Consider the following 25,260-nt stretch of genomic DNA (forward strand, 5'->3'; position numbering starts at 1 on the left):
CGGTAGGGCTGTCAGGCACATCCAATCCACCACCAAGTGCCTCAGGACTGGAAACCAAGGTCTCCTGGGCCACCACGGGGCTATCAGGATGGCCCTGGCCAAATACACCCTCAGTTTGTGCAGGACCTTCAGAATGAGGGGAAATGGGGGAAATACATACAGAAGAGCATTGTTGCCCCTGCAGCTCAGGGGATATAGAGTCTATCACCCATGTTATTCTTTATTGCCAGTTTTATAGGGATGCTCGCACCAAATCTATTGCTCCTATTTTAGCCATTTATCTTGGTCACACAGACCAATTTTATTTGGAAATTATGCTGGCCAATTTTAAACCTGTAATTTCAAATAATGTGGCAAAGTTCTGTTTTGTGGCATCGAACCTCCGTAAAGACTGTATTGGTAATTTGAACAGTTTGTGATTTTGTAAACTTTTGAAATTCTTGAATTTTCTTATTAATGCTATTAATTGTTATTGTTTGTTAATCTGGTCTGTGACTTCAATAAACATACTAAACATACAGAAGAGGGCCCGTCAAGAAAGGGTGAAGGCATCACCTAGAGAGCCCTCGCCTTTCCCTCCCCTGGAGCAATATAAGGCACATTGAGCATTTTCCTGGAAAGCGAACAGGTCCAGAATTGGGACTCGCTATTTTACAAATATGTCCCTGAGAACACCCCGGACCACTGCCCACTCATGGGAGACCCACTTCATCCTGCTCAAGGTGTCCACTTGGACATTCAGGGTACCTTGTATATTAATCGCCTGTGGTGACACCGCATCTGCCATGCACCAATGCCAAAGGTCCAGAGACAGGCACAGAAGGCTCCTTGAAGACATGCCACCCTGTCGATTGACATAGGCTTTTGCCATTGTATTATCGTATAATACGATGCCATCGTATCATCGAAGCAACCCCTAATCATGGGCAAGAAGCCCTTGAGAGCATTGAAAATGACCAAAAACTCCAAATAATTGATGTGGTGGGTCCTCTTCCTGGGGGACCAATGTCCACTCAGGTGAAACCCTAACAGGTACGCCCCCCAACCGAGCTCTGAAGCGTCTGTGGTGATCACCCATCGGGATCAGGAGCCTGGAAGGGGATAACAATGTTCAGGTGTCAAAACTCAGTCCACCACGCCGCTGTTGCCCGCACCCATCAAGGAGGCATCCGCTCTAGATGGCCTGGACCCCAAAGGGGATTGAACATGTCCAAAAACCACCTTTGAATAATGCACATTTGAAGGCGCGCTTGGGGCAGTACGTAAGTTCACCATATGAACCAATAGGCACTGTACCGAGCGCATAGTCTGTGGGCTGCTGGCTGAGAAATCTATGGCCAGTCTCCTGAGCACAGATATGCGGGCATCCAGAAGGAAGACCTTTTCCAGTGTTGTGTAGAATAACAGCCCTATGAACTGTATCCTGCAGGTCGGTTCCAACTGTGGTTTTTTGAAATTGATTTGGAAACCCAAACCCTTCAGAGTGTCTATTATTTTTATTATTTTTAACATTTATATCCCGCTCTTCCTCCAAGGAGCCCAGAGTGGTGTACTACATACTTGAGTTTCTCTTTCACAACAACCCTGTGAAGTAGGTTAGGCTGAGAGAGAAGTGACTGGCTCAGAGTCACCCAGCTAGTTTCATGGCTGAATGGGGATTTTGAACTCGGGTCTCTCCGGTCCTAGTCCAGCACTCTAACCACTACACCACGCTGGCTCTCTATGACCAACCGTAGGGTGTCAAGGACCGCACGCCTGCTGCTCGCCAGGTTGAGCCAATCGTCTAAATATGGCAGCACTGCAGCCCTCTCTCCTGCAGGAAAGCCACCACTGGGGCCAGAGATTTTGTAGAAACCCTCGGTGTCATCGTGAGACTGAATGGCAGGGCTTTGAATTGATATGGGATCCCCTCAATCTGGAATCGCAGGAAGCGCCAATGTTGGGGGCATATCGGGACATGGTAATATGCATCCTTTAAGTCTAGAGAAACCATCCACGTGTCTTTTTCCAGGATGGTCATAATGGTCGGTACCGATAGCATCCAAAATCTTTTGTACATCAGATGCCTGTTTATGGCCCTGAGGTCCAGTATAGGAAGCCAACTTCCGTCCCGTTTTGGTACAATAAAATACAGGAGTAGAAATCGGGACTGTCCGGATTGGTGATCATATCCTTTAATAGGAGAGCAGCGACCTCCTGATCCAACTCTTGAGTGCACTGAGTAGTCATGACCTTGGACACGGGCAGCATACCACAGAACTCGAGGGCGTAGCCCAAACGTATGATCGTAAGGACCCACTGGTCCATAGTCACTCTGTCCCAGCTCACCATAAATGGGGCCAGGCGAGTCCGGAAGCACCCCGAGTCATTGTTTCTTTTGTAAAGTACTTGGGCGCTGTTTCTGAAAGGACTGCTTACTAGGCTGGAGGTCCGACTTGTATCTCTGCTGGAACATGTTGTCATGAAAGAAACGTTCAGATGGAGATTGCTGTTCAGAGGGGTTCTTTTGTGGTTGATAAGGCAACCACCTGGAAGTTTTCTGGGGCTTGGTATTTGAGGACTAGTATGACATTGAATGCACCGTGCTCAACTTCTGAATCTTCTAAAGTTTATCATCTGTCTGCTCTGCAAACAGGCTAGAGCCCTCAAAGGGTAGGTCCTTGACCCTAGCATGGGCCTTGTAGTTCAGTCCAGATGACTGTAGCCAAGCATGTTGGCTAAGTGCCACAGATGTGGCCATCAACTTGGGTCCACATGCCACTGAGTGCCTGGCCAAATAGAGTTCTTGCTTGGTGACTTGAATAGCCTCTCTGAAGAACACCTTGGCAGGATCTCTCTTGTCCTGTGGCAGAAGATCCAGGAACGGACCCACCATTTCCCACAAAAAGTGGTTATATCGGACATTATATGCCTGATAGTTAACCACCCTTAAGTGGAGGGCTGAGGCCGAGTATAGTCTTCTCCCATAGGAGTCCAATTTTCTGCCCCCTCTTGTCACTCGGCGCCGACTGGCTGTGACCTTTGGTTTGCTGCAGAGACACCTCGACGACGATTGAATTAGGGGTGGGATGATTTTCCAGAAAGGCCGTATCATCCTGCAACTGCACTGTATACAATTTTTCCAGGCACTTATTAGGCTGAGAAAGGGTCACCGGTTTCTTCCAATGACCCTTCATGACCCCCAGTAAAGCTGAATTAAGGGGCAGAGCTGCTGGTACCTTGGCCTGAGAATCAATCAGACTGAACAATGGATCCAGTTCCCCTGTTTGTTAGGTACCGAGGCTGACACCGAGGGCTGAAGCCATGTGTGCCACAAAAGCTGAGTATTGTTTAAGTTCCTCCGACGGGGAGACTGGCTTCGAATTTGATTGTATATCGAGTGGAGATGACCCTCGGGAAGCACATTCCAACTCCTGAGAGCTAGTATCACTCATACTCTGACTCAGGAGGAGCCAGAGAGTCCTGAGCCAAGTGTGTCGAACCCGTAGGGGAAACCGCTTTGCCAACCGGATCGTCCTGTACCGAAGCTGGCATTTCTGCTGGCAGCACATAGATCGGAACAGCAGCCTGCTGTAGCGAAGAAGCCAGAGGGGGCGGTTTGCGTTGCTCAGCTCAATCCTGGGGGGAGTGTTGGGGAGAGCGGGAACGTGGCCTCCCTTCTGAATGTGACGGGGGCTCACACCAGCCCCTTACAATACCAGGCGTCCCATAGAAGGGGCTTTCCATGTAATGAGATCCATATCAAGGTCTACCATAATCAGAATGGTCTGAACAATAGTCCACCTGATATCAACCATACGATCCAGAGTCCCGGCGCCAAGCATTATAGTATGGCTCAACCGCCAACAAGGGAGAACAGTGCTCCGACGCTCGGTATCGATCCGAGTAAGCGGACTCACAACAGTCCCAGGCCCGATCCTGCCTGTACTCTGATGAGTGCTCTTCTGAGTCCTAACGAGCACTGTGGTCCCCAAGAGGGATGCACTCCTGGCGCCTCCGAACTGGTGAATGACACCTAGGGGAATATGCCTCCCTGTCCGATGACGCGTAACCAGGTTCATCTGATGCCATAGAATGTTCTCTACTCGAGTGAACCCGGGCAGGGACCAAGTTCAACAAGTCCTCCTCCACAGGTGAGCAAGGCCTAGCTGAGACCGAAGACTTTGGTATAGGATGATCCGCATCCACATTCGGTTTCTTGGACACAGGGGCCTCCAATATGGGAACCAACGAGGCTGCCTTTTTCTTTGGTATAGGAGAGAGATGTTGACCCGCCAGCAAATCACAATGCACCTTCTACTTTTTCTTCTACCTCTTGGGTACTGAAACTGCAGGGATCAAGGACCATTTTGGTACCACAGGCATGGAACGCTTCAGGGGAGTCTTCTGAGCATGCCAGCTCACTCGAAGTCATCGACGGAAGAACAGTAGCTGGTGTCGATACCAGTATCAAGCCCGGATTTTCAGCCTCTACAGGAGCAGACACTGAATGCTCTGATGTCACCGATTAAGCCATTTTCACGGATCGCTTCAATGATAAGGCTTCCGATGAACGGAGAGCCAGATCCCACAAGGCTGCGTGCAGGCGAGAAGCCCTATTCTTATGAGCCTGCTTCATAAACTTCTGACAGTGAAGACAGGTCTCGACTATGTGGGATTCCCCAGGCACAAGAGACACTCAGTATGAGTATTGGGGGAAGGGATCTTAGATCCACATCCAACACACTTTTTGAAGTTAGTCGTGCCTGGCATAAATGCCGAAGGCTGGCCGGCCACCACACTCCATCCCAGCCGGGACCAGAGCTCTGAAGAAGGGAAAGACCCATAAAAAACCAAAACACCAAGAAAAAAGTGCTACTATGCGAAAAAATAAAATAAAATAGAAAAATAAGAGAAAGGAAAAAGCAGAGAGAAAAACAAGGGGATAGCCAGATCCTACTTGTTGTTGAGCTGCAGACGCCACGATGTTCACTGAAGCACAGACGATGAAAGACTGGGGGGATGAGGAGTGGTGCAGCCACATATAGCGGCTGGGGGCAGGGTTCCCACCTAATGCAGGAGAATTGAGCTTGTTAGGTTCCGACGAGGTCTCTGTGCAGACACATAGCCCATTAGTGTAAAAGACAGAGACCACGCCGAAGAACCAAAAAAATATCCCTACAAACATACATACTTGAAAGCAGGGGGTGGGGGTGGGGGTACTTGAAGGACAGAAAAGCAAATGTTTGTTGAAATGCAAAGCTTATAAAGCACACAGGGAAAGGTGGTCATAACTTTTTAAGAGATCAAGTTGGCTCTGAAGCAGCACAGGAGATGAAGCTAAAGCTAACAACTTTGGCCCTTCCCCTTCTACAGTGACAATTTGGGAAACATATGTATATAGAACCAGTCTGCTGCTTCTGTCAGAAAATTAAGTTTTCTTCAGCAGGGAGGGGGAAAAATGGCAGCTTGGCTGAGATACTAATATTGGCAGGCAGCAGGGACAGGGCCTTCTTGGTGATGGCTCCACAGTTCTGCAATGTCATCCCTGGGGAGATCCAACAGCCTCCCTTTCTGCACACTTCTAGAAGGGCTATGGAAACTTTTTTCCATTTGAGATGTTTTTCTGCTGCTTGTAATTGCTGTTTTACTGCTCTTAGGTTATTTTGCGAAAACTTATTTTTTGTTTTGTAGTAGTCTTTTGGTTGTCTTTTATAATGCTGTCTAATTTCTATAATATTTATGTTTGTAAGGTGCTTTGGGTACATTTTATGTAAAGTGGAATGGCAGTGAAATTAAAAAAATAGTAGCTTTAACGAATAGTAGAGAGCAGTGATATGGGATGGAATGTTTTTCTGAAAAGTTCCATTTATATATTTTTTCCACAGAAGATCTTCCATTTCTAAAAATACATTGTTCCATATAAGTAACATAACAAACTGACAAAATTGCAGTGAAATAAAAAAGCCTCAAAATAATTCACTTTTTTCCAAGATGACTATCCCTAGAAAGCATGCCTGTATAAATGAATATCTTTGGGGGTATGCTAAAATGTTAACAGTTCAGTGCCTTCATTTTGTCCATCCTTAAAATCTAAACATGGTAAAGACATACCAAAATTTGGAGCAGAAAGGCCGGATCGGCGTAAAAGCCACAGTAAGGAAAAAAGGCTGAAAATTTGCAGAAACCCAGCATAAACACTGCATCGGCATAAATGCCGCAGTTAAGAGGGGGACATCATGCATTATTTTTGTTGTTGTGTTGAATGCTTAAACATTTTACCACAGCTTGATCCTGAATTCTAGCGTAAACGCTGCAGGCAGCAATAAACAACTTTTAATAACATACACGCCGCAGCCTTTCTACCCAAAATAAGGGTATATGCTACTGAGTTGTTATGTCTTAATGCTTCTAACTATTCTAACCAAAACTATTTCTTAGTAAAGCATTGAATTTGTTTGAATGTACTATGTGAAACCACACTGTGTGCCTTGATTCCCCCCTTACCCCTTAATTAAACATCAGTTCAAACAAGTTTGTCTATTGGAAAAACTGTTGAGATTTTTATCTAGCATGTAAAGATAACATGACAGATTGGGTTATGGTTAATAAATAAAATAAGTATTCTAAATCTGATCCTAATTGATTTAGGGCACTGGAATTTTTGGATTTTTTTTTTTTAAACCCACATCACTGGTAGGGGATTTACCTTTTCATTCCACAAGCAGATCAATTCAATTCCTTTATTATGATCACAGGCCAGCACAAGCAGATCAGTTTCCTAAAAGATCATTCATATTTTTATCAGTTGCAGCTTCTCTTTGAAAGGCAACTCCTGTTCCTAAGTATGTGATGCTGCATTAGTTATATTTTCCCCATACTCATTATGGCTGCAATCCAGCAGTTTTTGTACACTTAGCTTTAATTACTTCTGACAAGGCCAAATACTAACACAAAAAGGAAATGAATCAAGAACATAAGAACAGCCCTGCTGGATCAGGCGCACGGCCCATCTAGTCCAGCATCCTGTTTCGCACAGTGGCCCACCAGATGCCGCTGGAAGCCACAGGCAGGAGTTGAGGGCATGTCCTCTATCCCGCTTTTACTCCCCTGCAACTGGTACTCAGAGGCACCCTGCCTTTGAGGCTGGAGGTGGCCTGCAGCCCTCCGACTAGTAGCATTGATAGACCTCTCCTCCATGAAGTTAAAGCCATCCAGGTTGCCATCCAGGTTGCTGGCTGTCTTAAAGCCATCCAGGTTGCTGGCTGTCTTAAAGCCATCCAGGTTGCTGGCTGTCACCACATCCTGTGGCAAAGAGTTCCACAAGTGGATCACGCGTTGTGTGAAAAAGTACTTCCGTTTGTTGGTCCTAGACCTCCTGGCAATCAATTTCATGGAGTGACCCCTGGTTCTGCTGTTGTGTGAGAGGGAAAAGAATTTCTCTCTCTCCACTTTCTCCACACCATGCATGATTTTATAGACCTCTATCATGTCTCCCCGCAGTCATCGTTTTTCTAAACTAAATAGCCCCAGGTGTTGTAGTCTTGCCTCATAATAAAGGTGCTCTATGCCCCTAATCATCTTGGTTGCCCTCTTCTGTACCTTTTCCAGTTCTACAATGTCCTTTTTATGATGTGGTGACCAGAATTGTACACAGTACTCCAAGTGTGGTCGCACCATAGTTTTGTATAAGGGCATTATAATATTAGCAGTTCTATTTTCAGTCCCCTTCCTAATGATCCCTAGCATGGAATTGGCCTTTTTCACAGCTGCTGCACATTGAGTTGACACTTTCAACGAGCTTTCAACCCTAACTCTAACCCCAAGATCCCTCTCCTGGTCAGTCACCGACAGCTCAGACCCCATCAGCATATACTTGAAGTTGGGGTTTTTCATCTCAATGTGCATCACCTTACACTTGCTAACATTGAACCACATTTGCCATTTTGTCGCCCACTCCCCCGCTCTGGAGAGATCTTTTTGGAGCTCCTCACACTCCGTTGTGGATTTCACTACCTGGAAGAGTTTGGTGTCATCTGCAAATTTGGCCACATCGCTGCTTACCCCTGCTTCTAGATCATTTATGAATAAATTAAAAAGCACCGGTCCCAGTACAGATCCCTGGGGGACCCCACTTCTTACATCCCTTCATTGTGAAAACTCTCCATTTATACCTACCCTCTGTTTCCTGTCTTTCAACCAGTTAGCAAGCCACACATGTACTTATCCCCTTATCCCATGACCACTAAGTTTCCTCAGGAGTCTTTGATGAGGAACTTTGTCAAAAGCTTTTTGGAAGTCCAGGTATACTATGTCAACTGGATCACCTTGATCCACACACTTGTTGACACTCTCAAAGAAGTCCAAAAGGTTGGTGAGGCAAGATTTACCTTTGCGGAAGCCATGCTGGCTCACTCCCAGTAGGGCCTGTTCTTCTAGGTGCTTTACAATTTTATCCTTGAGGATGCTTTCCATCAATTTGCCTGGAACGGACGTTAGGCTAACTGGCCTGTAATTTCCCGGATTGTCCCTGGACCCCTTTTTGAAAATTGGTGTTACATTTACTACTCTCCATTCCTCTGGTACAGAACCCGATTTCAGGGATAAGTTATATATTTTAGCAAGGAGGTCGGCAATTTCACATTTGAGTTCTTTGAGGACTCTTGGATGGATGCCATCCGGCCCTGCTGATTTGTTAGCTTTCAGTTTTTCCAGATAGTTTAGAACATCATCTCTTGTCACTTCTATTTGACTCAGCTCTCTAGCCTCCATCCCTAAAGAGCCTGGTTCAGGAACAGGTATATACTCAGTATCCTCTGCCGTGAAGACAGACGCAAAGAACTTATTCAGCTTCTCCGCAACCTCCATATCCTCAATAATCGCTTTCACTCCGTCATTGTCTAATGGTCCAACTGCCTCCCTGGCAGGTTTCCTGCTTCTGATGTATTTAAAGAAGTTTTTGTTATTCCCCTTGATACTTTTGGCTAAATGTTCCTCAAACTCTCTTTTTGCCTCCCTTATTGTCACCTTGCATTTATTTTGCCAGAATTTGTGTTCCTTTCTTTTCTCTTCATTTGGACAGGCCTTCTAATTTCGGAAGGAAGTCTTCTTCCCTTTTATGGCTTCCTTGACGGTACCCATAAGCCATGCTGGCATCCACCTGGACTTAGTGGTACCTTTCCTCCTTTTGGGTATACAATCTAACTGGGCTTCTAGTATTGTGGTTTTGAGTAAACTCCATGCACTCTGGAGCGAAGTGACTCTCCTGATTTTCCCTTTCAGCTTTCTTTTCACCATACTCATTTTGGAGAAGTTTCCTCTTCTGAAATTCAAAATGTCCATGTTAGACGTCCTTGGTGATTCTCTCCCCGCATGTATGCTGAATTTGATGGCACTATGGTCACTGTTCCCTAAAGGGTCGATGACACTGACATTACGCACCAGGTCCTGTGTTCCACTCAGAATTTGGTCCAAGGTCACCTTCTCTCTAGTTGGTTCCAAGACCAACTGTTCTAGGGCACAGTCATTTTAATTAATTAAAACAAGATTTGCTAATCCTCTTCCCACTCCTCTCCCCTTAAGACAAGGACACATATCTAGTTTATTACATTATCCCATTACAGAAATTAAAGCAAACTTATAATCTAACTTAATGTGCCGATGTTAGAAACAAAAATACTTTGAGTTAAAACCCACAGGAGTCATCAAGTAAGCCAAAGTTAGGGTTCCATCACCAAACTAAGAACCAAAACTTTAGTGACTTTGAAAAAGGAGTCCCAGAAGCCCATGACAATGGCCCACATCTCTGTCTTCACAGAGCAGCATGAGCCTAGTTGTGTTTAAGCCATGTTACACAGCTCACCATGAACAGAAGGGGAAGATGTTTTTGCTTCTCTCTCCTCCCTGCAAAAGCCCTTTTTGTTGCCAGGAATATGTCCCTGAGGGTTATGCACATAAAAATAGCTTCCCCTTCCCCCTGTGCTGGGCTACAGAGCAAGGCTTCAATACAACTAAACTCCTGCCACTCTATGAGGAGGGAGCCCTTCTTCTACCCTCATTGTACTGCAGAAGATGGTCACTATTTGTACTTTAGTAATGCAAGTTAGGAAGTTGAAGTTTAGTGCTGTAGGACAATCGTGCTAAGCTACTCAAGATGCTTTCTTGGTGATTAGTCGCCCCCCCCAAATACCAGGTTTCTAGGGAGAAAGAAAATAATTTTCTAGTGCTCATATCAACAGAAATAATCCTGAAGTCATGGCTATATTACAATTCATGAACTATTTCTTATTACTGGAAAGATGCATGTCTCACCTATCCTCACAGAACTGAGTGGCATGGAGGTGGTTTCTGGGCAGCTTCCATTCCAGCCAAAGTATTCGTGCCCAGAGAGATGCAAGTGTGCCAAATATCTAGAGACTGTTCTGGAAGCAACCATTTCTAAATGCAATGAACAAAGCAACACATGCAGTTCCTATAAGCACCAGCAGCCCTTACTTAAGCATAGGTTCTGCTTGAAGTACAAGGACATCATCATCTATATTGGCTGCCTTGCACATACATTGTTGCTTGCATGAGTTAGCTGGTATGAGCTAAAGACAATCAAGCAGAAACGTTTATGTAGGAGTCTGAACACATGAGAATAGTAGAGGGAATAAAGGAGTTTCTGTGGCATTAATGTGGAAGTACTGTCAAACCTTTAAGGTGGATCATTAAATGATATTCAAATAGTAAACTAAACTTTTTTCCAAGTAAAATTTCATTCCCACAAGCTAGTGTTCTACTTGGTCAAGTTCTCAAGTGTTTTGTGATCAAAAGAAAAAGGAAAAATTTTCCAGTGTAACATATTTTGATATTTTAATATTTCATGACAATTTGTATTTTGTCCAAGGAAATAAATCATAATCAAAACTAAGACTTTTAATAATTTATCACATAAATATGATTTGCTACCAATACATTTGGCTTCTCTTCAAAATCCTTGGCACAGTAGAATTTTTCATAGTAACTTTTACAAAACTAGTGTAAACATCCATAGGAGAAAAATACAAGGGAGTATTATGCATGATACAATTCAGACCAATAGTACAGCAACAGATATTGCAAATAAGTTGTATATATTTCCTTGCAATAAAGGCTAAGTTCCTATATATCTGGATTATTAAAATGTTATACTGTTCTTTAAGAAGCTTGATTCACATTTCACTTGCTGAATTCGCCAAACAATTGTTCAAATGAAGTCCATATTCCTAAACAGCTACTCAATGTGACTTTATTACTTCAGGCACCAACTGTTCAGATTCACATATGGAAAAAGACATAAATCAATGACTGTATGTTAGTGGTTCCAGAACAGGGTTTTCATATCTCAGGAATTCCAAACACGGCACTTAATGTCTTAATATGTATTATAGAGTCTGTTCTTGATGAAGACTATGCTAGACAGATGTTGCCGAATACCTGGATAATGCTGAATATGATTAAACCAGCGAGACACATTAAGGTATTTTTCCTTCTCCTGCACTGTAAGTCCAGCCTAAACAGAAAAATAAGGAGAAACATTAGACAGCCGTGATACCACTTCCAGCAAAATATTACATATGCCAAAGTGCTAGTTATAACTTACAAAGCCCTAAATGGCTTAGGCCCTGGGTATTTAAGAGAGCGTCTTCTTCAGTACAAGCCCCACCACCCATCGAGGTCATCTGAGGAGGTCCGTCTCCAGTTACCGCCAACTCGTTTGGAGGCTAAACAGAGACGGGCTTTCTCGGTCGCTGCCCCGAGATTGTGGAATGCTCTCCCTGCTGAGATATGATCCTCTCCATCTCCGGCTATTTTCAAAAAACACCTGAAAACCCATCTTTTTTGCCCAAGCTTTCTCAGCTTCCTAATATTTTTGGGTTTTAATTTCTGGTTATTTTAAAATTTTTAAATTGTTTAAGTTTTTGTATATGTTTTAAACTGGTTTTATGTTATTGTAAACCACCCAGAGATGAAAGTTTGGGGCGGTATACAAATTTCATAAATAAATAAATAAATAAATCTGTTAAATGGGGCTCAAAATCCAAAGTCCAGCAGTATTTTTCATGTCTTTGATTTCATTCCCACTTTGATTTCGTTCCCTACAATAGTAACAAAACTGTGAGTCCTTGTTCTATTCTGCCCTTTATTTTTCATGTGTGTGATCCATCATTTATTTATTTACATTTCTAGCCCACCCTATACCCAAAGGTCTCAGAGCAGGTTACAATAAAACCAATATAAAACATAATTAAAACTCGGCATCATAAAATAAAAAATACAGTGCTTGAGAAGTGAAGAACCACTACATCAAAGGCACATCTTCACCATTCTCCTGAATGTATACAATGTTGGAGCTTGGTACACCTCAGAAGTGAGGGCATTCCACAACCTAGGGGCCACCACAGAGAAAGCCCTCTCACATGCCCGTACCCCTTTAACTGCTGACAATGGTGACACTACCAAGAGGGCCTCTCCTATAGATCTTATCTGCAGATCATGCTGTCATTAGTCACAAATCTTGGGTTGGGCCAAGTTTCTCTCCCATCCTAACTTTATCTACTGTATTCTATTAGCATCTACCCTATATTTATTTTTCTGTTTCAGGTCTGCACAACTTTGGTCTTCCTGCAGATGTTGGACCATTATCCCTGACTACTGGCCACTGGCTGGGGAAGATGGGAGCTGTAGTGCCAAAGTTGTGCAGCCTTGTTCTGTTTGCTACACACAATCCTACATAATATGAAAGTTAAAAGCATTTTCAAAAGTAAGAAGTAGATTGCCTCCTAAGTTATTCCCCCACCCCACCCCTAGTATTTGAAATTTAGGGGTGTGCATGGATCTAATCTAAGTTCTTGCTTTCAGGATCTTTTTCCAATTTAAACTGTTCCTTTCCTCCTGCAAATCTGTAAAATACTGTACAAAGATCCTGCTATGCTGCAAAGATACTCAAACATTTTTTCTACTCTGAACTAACACTCAAACAAAAGCCCCTGTAGCTTTCTTCTGAAGTTATCACTGCCAGTTAAGTGGAAATCAGTTTCTCAACAGGAATAAAATATTAAGCTTGTAATGGAACTTTTTTTTACTCACTATTATGTGGTGAAGTCCATAGTACAGTAAAATATCTGCTAAAGTAAAATTATTTCCTGTAACATAGACCTTATCTTCAAGGTATGAATTAAGTTCCTAAAAGAAAACAGATTATCTTACATTCATTTCAAACTGCAGCAAGATTTAATATTTAGAGTATGACCATTCCCTGCATCCCGACACATGTACCCAACTGCGCATGCAGCATACCAAGTAATGGGAGGTTTGTGCACATCTCTCAAATCCGTATCCAGCTCTCTCCCTCAGCACAGTCTCTGTCACTCTCATAACTTGGCCAAGTGAAGGGAAAGAATGGATGGCAATATGCAAGGAGTGCCCAGACCTCCTGTTCCCCAGACTGTAGTTGTGTTGCCTACATTTGCTAAATAAATCTTCAGTGAACTTTCAGTGTTCACAAAGTATTCAGCTTCTATCACGTACTAGCTACAACCCTGGAAACACAGCAGAAGTAGTGACTGGAATTCAGTTTGAAGTGGGAAAAGATGTTTCGTTGGAATCTAGGAAGTCATCTACATCATTATTGTTGGCTCCTCCAAGTCCTTGTTCTTATGGAGGAGAGATTGTGTTAATCGTTTTACAAATGTGAAAAGTTTCTTCCAATATAAAAATCAATGCATTGTATACTTTGTCCATTGAGTATAAATCTGTACACTTGGCTAAAGTTGAGATATATCTATTATAAATAATTTTAAAATGCTTGGCTTTGTGAGATTAACTAATCACATGACAAATGACAGCAGCATCTTGTATGACCATGTTCTTTAAAAATGAACTATTTAAGTAGAAATGTTGCATTACCAAACTACATTTGATGGCACAAACTGAAAAAGAGAAGGGCATTAATATCTTATTTGGTGTTGTGAATTGTGCAGAACTTCTGAACAGTTGTGAATGAAAGCAGTAGTGAAGAATGATCTGCCCAGGAAATCTTTCTAAGGCCTTTAATGTATTAGTTTTCACACCATGATTTAGACTGCCATATGTTTGTTTTTAAGCTAGCTGAAGTCCATTAGTTTACACACAGAGTATAAATATACTGAGAAATAGAAAGAGAGATCTGCAGGCTGTGTTTATAGCTAAATGATAACGAGTTATTCCTCTTTAGTCATGTTCATATAATAATTCTTTATATTCCACTTATCTGCCTCAAACTCAAGTTTATTTTGCCTTTGAATTCCAGGTTCTTTCCCAAGAAATGGGGTATTAAGATACTCTATTCTTCTCCAATTAACTTCTTGCTTCTAGTACATGTGTAAGCATTTATAAAAGTCACCTGTCCCCTGATCATGAAAAAAGTCAAACAAAAATGCTGACTATGTGAAACGAATTTTTTTAAAAACTGCACAGCCAATGATAGACTTAATTATAAAAAATACCCAGCTGTGAAAATCTAGACTACTACTAGAACATCAACTGGAGGCAGCAGATGCAGTTGGCCTTTATTTTTTGTATGTGACAATTTATTCAAGAACATTTTTACTATTAAGAGTTTATTGAAGATTTTATAATGGCCACATTTACCTTTATGCTAGCTTGTGCACAAAACTCAGGTGTTGGTCTTGATACAGTTGTGGATTATTTGCATATGGAATGTAATTGTTGTATACAGATTGCTACCTTTCTTATGTGCAAGGAACTGTTGAAAGAGTTCATTTTCTGGTAGTGGTGAAGTAAAGTAAAGTGTGCTGTCGAGTCAGTGCCGACTCCTGGCGACCACAGAGCCCTGTGGCTGTCTTTGGTAGAATATAGGAGGGGTTTACCATTGCCATCTCCCACACAGTATGGGATGATGCCTTTCAGCATCTTCCTATATCACTGCTGCCCAATATAGGTGTTTCCTATAGTCTGGGAAACATACCAGCAGGGATTCAAACCGGCAACCTCTGACCTGGTAGTCAAGTCAGGCTCCAATTCAGAAATCTGTATGCACAGGAACAGGTTGCAAGCCTATAACTTCTCTTGTGGAAGTCCCCACCATATCCACATTAAGGACAACTAGAGCAACCTGAGCACCCCCTTTCATTTGCTGATTATCTCTTTGGAAACTGGAAGTGAAGTTCTGCATGCATATAGTGCAGCATGTGTCTGGCAATTTACCTATGAGTTACTAGTCTTTCAGAACTAAATTACAAAATAGGACAGACATAAGTGAATAACTGAAAGGCAGAAAGCCTGGGTAAAAGCATATATAAAACCTGGCTATTAAAAATATGGAATGAGTTGCAATCAAAGTACACTTAAATCCCACCAGTTTCAGTGGGATACTTGAATCAAAGTGCTTCACTTTGGATTATGCCCACCAATGTTAAGATTCATATTTACTTTTCATATTCACTGCTTAGTACTCTAGTATCACAAGACTATGTCAGCAATGTCTATATCACAAACAATGGGGCGATTCTCACGATCAACAAAAATCGGGCTAGCAGAGGCTAGCCTGATTTTTGTTGACCGTAAGAACCACTGGGCTCACAGCCAAGCCCGGTGGTTCTTGAGCGGGTCACCCGCTCGAGAACCCCTGCTAAAAGGCAGGTTTGTGGAGCGAGTGCTCCAGCAAACCTGCTTTTTAGGATCGTGAGTAGCCGCAGTGCGCCTTCGCGCTGTGCCTACTCATGAGTAGACCCCCGGCCGGGAGGCAAAAAGCCGCCTCCCGGCTCCAGGGGTCCCTGCAGTATGCCCTGCATGCTCGCGCAGGGCATACTGGGGCTTGCGGGGGCCACATGGCCCCCGCTCCCCCCACCGGCTCCATCATGGAGCCGGCCATTGTGTGGGCGGCCGATCCGGCCGCCCAGGGCTCACTGCCCCAAACCGGGTCTCACTGATTGTGAGACCCGGTCCACTGACTTTCTAAAGATATCCATCAATTCAAAAAACAAAACACAATATGTGCTTTATTGTGCTAACAACAGTCACTTGATCACATTCACTCCTTACAATGTCTCCCTCCCCCACTGCCCGCCCAGTTCTGGTGCTATTGCATGTTTTATTAGTCTTGCTGACTGACATCCAGACTAAATTACTCATGAGTAGACCCACTGAAATTAGCAGAACAAATTAGTCATAAGAACTTGTTCCATTATTTTCAGTGGGACAACTACTGAGTAATCAATAGTTCATAATCTGGATGTCAGCTATTAATTTTAAGTTGTATTTTAAGAATGTTTTTAATTGAGTATACCATTGTGGCCTGTGGAAAAAGCAGTATAACAACTGAATAAAGTAAATGCCCAAACACCACAATAAATTAAGTTTATTTCACTTTTAATATAAGCCATTTTCCTTTCCAAAGTAGTCTAGCCTGTTTTGTTTTGTTTTTTTTAAATATTTTAACATGTTATCAGTGAGGCCAGGACAAAAGGTAAAATAGTTAGATAGTACTTAGCAGATTACCAAGTAGCCATTCTCAACACATTTTCTTGTATAAGTAATGTACTAAACCTTTTGTAGCCAAGCAACCTATTAAGAAAGCAATAAATGTCTTGTTGGAGCAGAGCAAAGATCTGTTTATTCTCCGCCTCTCTACAGCCGCCAGATTTCCCCAGGGACGTTCATAAACTGGGTATGACGGGAGACCGCCTCTATTGTTTATCCCTAGCATCTGATAATTAAAACACACTGTTCAAATGATTAAAATATTTGCCAGATAACTGATTAAAGTATTTAATTTTAGGTTAAATTACGCTTACCTTCAGAATTAGTCTAATATCTTCTTTACTAGATAGTTTATCGATTTGTGTTACTCTGTATTCTAACCACTGCTGAACTATTGCTTTCTCTTCTGCAGTACTCCCAAGAAGCTGCTCCTTCTTTGCTTGTTTGACCAGATGGATGGCTATTGTAGTCAGTCCAGTCAGGCTAGGTCCATTGTTCATCTGTAGTACAGGAGTCTAAAGGGAGGAGATGAAAGAGAACCTATTGATTCCCATTCAGAACATTTGAACTGCTGCTGAAAGACCTCTCTGTAACTTCATCTTATTAAATTTTTTTAAAAAGTGCCCTGTGGGATTAAATCCTGATCCTAAATATATTTCTTGAAAGTAGGTCACATTTACATTAACATAACTAACTTTTTAGTGAACATGTTTCAAATCAAAATGGCAAGAGGTCTTCCTTGGAGGAAATATACACAGATCCCCTCTAAATACCATTAATGTTATTTATTTTGCATGATTTTCAACAAACAAAATGAAACCAAGGAAAATCAGCAATAGCTGTATAGGGACTGAAGAGAGCACTGGGGTCTGCAAGCAGTCCAAAAACCTTGAGCTAAAATCTTGCTTCATATACATCAAATACAAATGGATGCAATAAGATATTTTAAGCATTCAGTGGCTTCACTTGTAATGCCAAATAATGGTTTGTTACTGCAGGAATGTGCCCTGTGCATGCACAATCCTCCCTCCTTCCCTTGGGTGCTCTGCTTCCTGGTTTGATCAAGTTATTGTTTACTGTTACATCCAGTCTAGTTTTTATGCTTAGCATCCAAATCAAGGTTACAGAGCATGCAGCTTATAATGCCTGTTCACACAATCACTTGGGACTGGGCTGGAGGGTGAGGGAGATCCAACCCTAGTAGCAGCACAGAAGCAGAACCTCTGTTTGGGAAAGCAAACCCAGAACACACACAATCAAGATGGGCATTGTTGAAATCTGGAGCTGCAAACATGGATAGTTTTCCAGGCCTTCCCAGCACGCTTTGCACTGCTAGTAGATCGGAAAGCTTCTTAACATCCGCAGCTGCCCTCTGACTGGCCACAAGCAGCAGGAGGCAGACCCAGCTCTGTTGAAGCAACTCAAGCAACAGAATCATAGAGTGTGCTTTGCAGAGTAGCATATCCATAGCCAGCAGCCCCTGTAGCTACAGCTTCCTATCCAGGGTAGAAAAGGTGAATGGGTTCCAGCAACCAGAAAAGCAAGGTAGGGTGGCTCCTTTTCCCTCCTACCTTGGTTAAGGGCAGGGTAGAGAATCTGGGTTACCCTGGTATGAGAAACCTGGGCTGGAGGAATTTTTGGTGAGTTCACACAAGCATTGTGAACTCACAAAATATGGGTAGCCTAGCTTTTATCCTGCTTTTTCTGATTGTGTGAACCAGTCTATAGTTTGATCCAACCAGGAAATAACTAACTGATAGAGTGCATAAAGGGAAGAAGAGGAGAGGATGGCCACAAGAGTATAGGACTTCTTTTCATAGTGCCAAACTATTGTTTGACATTTGAAACGAGCCACAATCTCTCCACAAAATTAGACATAGCAACCACTGATATCCATAAAAGCATTACACAAATTAATCTTCATATGCTGTTAAGTGGTAATTTGAACCGTCAGGAAGAGCAAGACTAATCATTCAGACAATACTTTTTATATTTTCCTTACTGGAGTGGCTTCCTTTGAGGGCCATTTTATACATTCAGCAGAACAGTGCTCTTCTTGAACTGTGAGGGTTTTTGTGTGTGTGCGTATTATCCCATGGTTGGGAGAAGGAAAGGGAGGGGAAATACCTTTCTTCAGGGATGTGCACAAATGGCTTGGGTAGCCACAGTCAGGGGTCGGTTCCTTTAAAAAGCAAGTAAGCAGGAGCTTATCTGCTCCTCCGCTCCCCCACCGCTTTTTTGGGCACGGCGCTCACTGTTCAAAAGGCTGTGCATGGTGTTGGAAGGCACATATCTGCCACACATGCGCCACATGCAGGCTGCTGGGAGTAGCGCTGCAACCACGAATAGCCTTTTGAACAGCAAGCCTCACACCCAGAAAAGTGGTGGAGCAGGTAAGGTCCTGCTTACCAGCTTTTTAAAGGAACCAACCCCTGACTTGCTGAACCAGTTTGAATGTTGGCACCCAAACTGGTTTGATGCTTCCCTAAGAAGGCACCGAACTGGTTTGAGCACATCCCTAACTTTATTGTATTTAGAAAATAATAATACATCAGGAACAATGCAGTGCTGAACTTTTCTCCTGGATATGGAACCCTTCTCTTGGATATTCAAGGCACTGTTCATAGGATTATTATTATTATTATTATTATTACATTTATATCCCGCTCTTCCTCCAAGGAGCCCAGAGCAGTGTATTACATACTTGAGTTTCTCTTTCACAACAATCCTGTGAAGTAGGTTAGGCTGAGAGAGAAGTGACTGGCCCAGAGTCACCCAGCTAGTTTCATGGCTGAATGGAGATTTGAATTCGGGTCTCCCTGGTCCTAGTCCAGCACTCTTAACCACTACACCATGCTGGATTATCAGGTAGTCCCCATCTAAGCACTGCATCATGCACATTCTGACAAATCCCTACCAGTGTGGTTTGTGCAAGCAGCTTTCTTTAGATGAGGGACTATTTCAAAGACTTGCAGCCTGAATGATACTGCCTTCACAGCTAGGAATCAGATTGTGCAACCTGATCTCAAACATATTCACTAAGGTGCAAGTCCACCTCTGTTCATTCAATTCAGCTTACACCCAAGTAAATGTGTATAGGATTTCTGCCTTATAAATAGCAATCTACAGTTTTTACATGGCTAAAATCACTGACAATATAATGGTGATGATATATGCATACTTCCGTACTTCAAACACATTTTAGACCTCTTTAATGCGTAAAATAAAATAAACAGATCTTCCAATATTGAGCAAACACATTTCAATGTCCAAACAACGTTATCAATGCTCTATTTCAAGCAGCTGGCAACACTTAAGAAAAATACAGTAACTATCACTGTATGACTGAAGTAACCACTCCCAGGTGCAAGAAAACGAAGGAGGGGGAATTGAATGGCTCTCAAATATTAATAAAAATAAATAACTCTTTATTTGCCCTTTACTGGCCAATAAACTTCATTGCCTCTCTCATTTCCTCCGTAACATTAATGGATGGATGTAACTGTTCAATCTCTCTCTCTCTCTCACTCTCTAAGGCGTACCCGTGGCTAATCCCGTGTGTGGCAGCTCTAGCAAGAGTTCGCAAGTAGAAGCAGCGTGGTGATTGGGCAGTGGAGATTCCATATGCAGATAGGGAGGAGGAGCCTGTGATGGTTAAGGACAGTTGGAATGCAACTGTTCCTGGTCGGAAGATGATCTTGATTGTAGAGGTGAGGAATATACATATACAGTGAGCAGGAGTCTGCAAAGAGGGGGGTCGTGAGGGAGGAAAGAGCCCCTTCAGGAGAAGGAGGCTGCCGTTGTGTGAATTAGATGAGGAAACAAGATGAACAAAATTGAAGAAAGACAGAGGGGAAGAGCAAGTCGAGGAGAGAGAAAGAGAAAAAGAAGGGAGGGGAAGAGAGACAGAAGGAAGGGTGAGGGATAGGCCTGAACCTGTCAGTGGCTTGAGGGGAATGAGTGGCCATGGCGGTGCCTATTGGCAGCAAGGAAGGGCCTAGTAAACCACTGCTGCTGTTTGGGGCTACCAAGGTCATTGGCAGAGGGAGGGAGGCAGGCAGGCAAGGGACGGGCCCAGACCTGTCAGTGGCCTAAGGGGAACGAACAGCCATGGCGGTGGTGGCAGCAAGGAAGGGCCTGGTCAACTGCTGCTGCTGCTGTTCCTGTGGGGAGGAACAGAGCGGGGCTCAGGGTGGAGAGATCTCTGAGGTGAGGGGGCTGTGGCAGGGCGTGAGGGGAGAAAAGTACTAGTGTGCAGATGATCTGCGCAGGTTAAGCTAGTATACATTGTTTCTTTAATCTTATGTTTCACTCTATTTCCTTCAATAGTCAAAAAGACCTTTTTTTAGGCAACTGTTGCTTCATGTATTTCTTTTATATGTTTTGCCCAGGGTTTCAATCGATTTTTATTATATTGCATGTCTGTTAAAAGTTCTTTATATCTTTTTAACAGGGGTCTCCCTATTTCCCCAATATAAAATTCCTCACATTTCATACATACAATCTTGGACACTATTCCCTTAACCTGGCACCAGATCTCATCCTTCTCACAAATCACACAATCCTTAATTTCACAAATTCTGGACTTAACGCTGTTTTAAAGTCATAGGTGCTGTACAAATCACGTTCGCTTTCAAGTCATGTTTTCTCAGGATCTTGTTAGTCACATAAGGAACTTTAAGTACAGGTCACCCTTCCTCAAATTTATTCTTCCTAGATCCATCCATTGGGAGTTTCTAGCCATTCCTTCTAATTCTTCAGTTTTTTCCCTTGAAGGCTTTATCTGCTCACCCATTGAAGCCCCCAGAGCTCTCTATATAACATTCATCACTAACTATTCTTCAACTGCAGATGTGTTTAACTCTTTCTTTGCTGGTTTCCTATTACCATCTGATCTCAATACCATCCTCTCCAAGCCATATTTCTGTATCAAGGAATGGTAACCATCCCTGACAATTTGGGTGCTCTCTGGTCAGTTTTACACTCCCCCATTCTATTCAGTTATATATATACATGTTCCATATGTTCTACAGTCTCTCTAATGATCAAAATATCATCAACATATTGTTACAGAAACAGCTTGTCTTAGGGCTGCAGACAGCACCCCTTTATGTGATTTGGAGTTGCAGGCTTGCAACTTCCATCTTGGTTACTTGAGCTCACAGTATTACGAAATGTGCACATGCCAATATTTGGCAAATGTGTAGTTTGGTCACTTGGCACAAGCAAACATGGGGCAGCAAGGCCAGGTTAGCAAACGATCACAGGGAGATCCCCATGGCCTCTCTTTTGCAAAAATGGAGGAAGCTGGCATGCAGACTTGGATCAAAGAGACCTTCACAAGAGAAATAGCTCTCTTCGCAATGGGATTAGCTCTGCTAATCGCTTTTACAACTACTCAGATAAGCATGTCACACTCCCAGTCTCCTATCATAACATTAATGAGCTGGCACGGATCTCTCTCTCTCAGGAAAAGATGTCTGGACTCCGAGTTCACCCATATAGTACCATATCCACACCTTTCCATCAGCCATTCCAGCTTTTGTTCCTTGGAGATCACATCCACTTGATCGGTTCGTGTAAACATGAACTTCTTTGTTGCACCAAGTTTCAGCTCTTGCAGTCAAGAACGCTTGACTTATGCATTGCCTCAGGATATGTTTCTTACAAAAACCCCTGGGCTGGCCACATGGCCTCGGGATCAGAACTGGAATCAGACTCCACCTAGATTTTTGCCCTGCTGGTTCTCAAGGGTTCGAGTTGTAGTGCTCTTCTTCCTGCTTTTCTGTTGCCTTCTCCCTGCAAAGAAGTCTTTCTGTGCACCCTAACCTGCAAGGCTATCCAACACATCACTGGATTCGAATTGCTAATACAAACTGCCTGTTATTTTAAATGTCCTTCCTTGCTTCTCTCTCCCCCTTTTAAGCCTACATCTTGGTCCTCTCTCAAGCAAAGCCTTAAGCTGATTCTTTAACAATTAAGCTCAACGCCTCTACATGAAACTCTAGTTAATACAGTTAAGATTATCTTACCTAATCAATATTTTTATTTTCCTGTACCCCTATTATCCCTAGATAAATCTGACTGTGCCACATTTCCATTCCCTCCTCATTTTCCAGACCAAAACACTGCACAAATTTATTCTGTAATGAACAGTTCCCTATAGGTATGCTGATTCCCCACATTAGCCCAAAAGCCTGATTAGAGTGTTAGCCAAAATAGTCTCATTCACACATATCTTATATAATATCTTGTTTAAAATAGCTGAGTTGCTTGCTCTTATTTTAAAGTGTAAGTGAGAAAGAGGAAAGAATATACAGGTGAATGGTGGGTGAAATAACAGAATTTTACACCACAATTTAAACCTATTCAACTGCCATGCCTTCCAACCAAGGAGCAACAGGCTTCTAGAACAAAATTCTGAGGACCATAAAGAGCTACAATTCCCAGATTTCCATTGAGGTCAGGAAAATCAAACTTGTTTGAAGCTGAAGTGAAGGTGATTCTGGCAATCCCAAATGCGCACACATTTCTCTTCAGAAATAATTTTAAAATTGGTGCAGCATACTGGCTAGCATGTAAGCCAAGAAGTCCATACTTTATTACTTTGCTAGAAAACTGAGAAGGCCAGACACAGTCAAGGGACAAGGGTCAGGGTGAGTGTGCATGCGTGCAGGAAGCTATGAACAAGTATCAGGATATACTGTAGCCCTATTCAAAGGTTATGTTCAGTGCATGCACAAGCATTGTATGAATGTACAGATCAGTACTCACCAACAACTATTCATTCATACATTACCCTGAAGGCACATACAGCAGTGCACTTCTTATTTTTACTTACCTCAGGGAGCTTGCACCTCAGTTCATTTTTTAAATGAACATATGTACAATCATCCACACAAAAACATATATGGATGTACAGACACCTGAGTGCATGTACAACATGTCTGAATATGGCTATCCAGCATAGTCGTGGCTATGCGTTTCCTACATAGTACCACTTCAGCCAGCACGTGGGGGATATTTGCAATCCAATCCCCACCTTAAAAAAGAAAATCCACATCTGGGAGAAGAGTTCAGTATAGCCTTCTCAATGACATAGGATTGTTCCTAGGTTGCTCCCATCTGCAGCAAGCATCCACACCCTACCCACCACAACGTGAAGTGGTAGTCTTAGAAAAATGTTACCACTTGATTCATGGGTTTAGCAAAGTTGGAGTGGGCCCTGGGCAGTGTTCTCTCTAATTTTTTTCTTCTATGTGCGGAATGAATTTTGTTCTGGGCGGCAGGATCAAGGCAGTGTGTGCGCATGTGCATTCGGAATGGGGCCTTCCTGATTCAATCTCAGTGGGATCTAAAATTAACTCAGCGGACATCAAAAAACATGTGAGCGCGAACACATCTTAGAGGGAACACTGGTCCTGGGACAAGAAGAAGGTGAGCTCTTGCCCCACCCCCACTTCTCCTCCCTGTGTCTTTGTTGCAGAAGAACTGTAAGAACATGACAAAACACAAAACATTCTCGGCACACTTTCTCTCTCACTCCTATGCAAATAATATCACACGCTTCTCATGCACAAGAACGAAGAGCAACTGGCTGTGCAGCCAGCGAGCCCTCCTCCCTCAGGGGCCCAGGAACATTTGTCCCACCATGTTCAATTAAAGCAACACCCCTGCTTTGGGTCTCCTGAGGACCTCAACTGGACCTTATAGTTTTTGCACCACACTTGGTTCAAAGGAAGCCATCCCAATGAGACACAATCTGTGTAGACACAGTATAAGCTACTTAACCTTTTAAAAAAGCTGAATACATGCTGTCAACACACTGTTTAACGGCTTGAGCTATATGATACATATTGACAAAAAGGTACATCTCCTTGGGGCTGTTGGGACTGGAGAAGAAAGGAAGATATACTGGAAGTCAAGGGTGTCAATAAGCTTGACATAAACCAGGAAAGTGCTTCTAAAATGGTTTTTTTTTTTAAATCATAGTTTGAATTTTTTATTGCATAGTACATATCGATCATTTATAATAGATATACCGCACTAAAGAGAACAGAATAAAAGAGAAGGTGCAAAGTTCGATTACGACAGCAATGAATGCACCACTGAGAGACCTTAAAGGGCAAGTTGATCATCCTGGAAAGAATCTATCTATGTGGTCGCTAAGAGTCGACACCGACTGGACGGCACCTAATCATTCAATCAATCGATTCTGATCGGAAAATCGAAATGCGTTTGGTTTGAATTCTAAGTGCTTCAACAGCGGAGACCGTTATCCCATCAAAACCTTATCCCATGCTTTCATGCAATTGACAAGCAAGTTGCTATAAACCTCTGACACAACCACTAACCAAAAAAACGGGTGGGAAAGAGGAGGAGGAGGAGGGATTCCTGTGTGTCAAATGGAAGGGACCCCATTGGCCAAAGGCGCGTGGGAAAGGCCAGGGGAGCCCTGCTGCCTTCCAGCGGCCCCTTTGCCGGCGTCGCGAGGACTCCCATTCCCTGCCTGCCTGCCTGTCTCTCTCTCTCCCCGTCTCTCATTCCCTCACCTTCCGCTCTCCTTGACCGCTATACTTGTTCCCCTTCTTCAAGCCCAAAGATTTCTCCAACAGACTCAGCTCCTCCGCGCCTAAGCCAGGCCCCACGGCAGCCGCCATCTTCGGCGGAAGAGGGGGAAGGAAAGGAGGACCGGAGCCTCGCACCGCTGCGCAGCTTCTGTCAAGAACCTCTGGTGTGATTGGAGGACGACAGGTGTAAGCCCGCCCCCAAGAAATC

At 43.2% G+C, this 25,260-nt stretch overlaps 1 protein-coding gene across 1 annotated transcript; it reads right to left on the reverse strand.

Moving 5' to 3' along the window:
- Positions 1-10,806: 10,806 nt before the first annotated feature.
- Positions 10,807-25,234, reverse strand: EEF1E1 (eukaryotic translation elongation factor 1 epsilon 1). The gene is made up of 4 exons (XM_053249759.1): positions 25,035-25,234; positions 16,797-16,997; positions 13,090-13,185; positions 10,807-11,512 (listed from the first exon to the last, which is right to left on the reverse strand). The coding sequence occupies exons 1-4, from the start codon at positions 25,140-25,142 to the stop codon at positions 11,375-11,377; spliced, it is 543 nt and encodes a 180-aa protein (XP_053105734.1). The 5' UTR covers positions 25,143-25,234; the 3' UTR covers positions 10,807-11,374.
- Between the last annotated feature and the right edge of the window lie 26 nt (positions 25,235-25,260).

This window comes from Hemicordylus capensis, chromosome 4 (genome assembly GCF_027244095.1).
Source record: "Hemicordylus capensis ecotype Gifberg chromosome 4, rHemCap1.1.pri, whole genome shotgun sequence".
In the NCBI taxonomy this organism is placed as follows: domain Eukaryota; kingdom Metazoa; phylum Chordata; class Lepidosauria; order Squamata; family Cordylidae; genus Hemicordylus; species Hemicordylus capensis.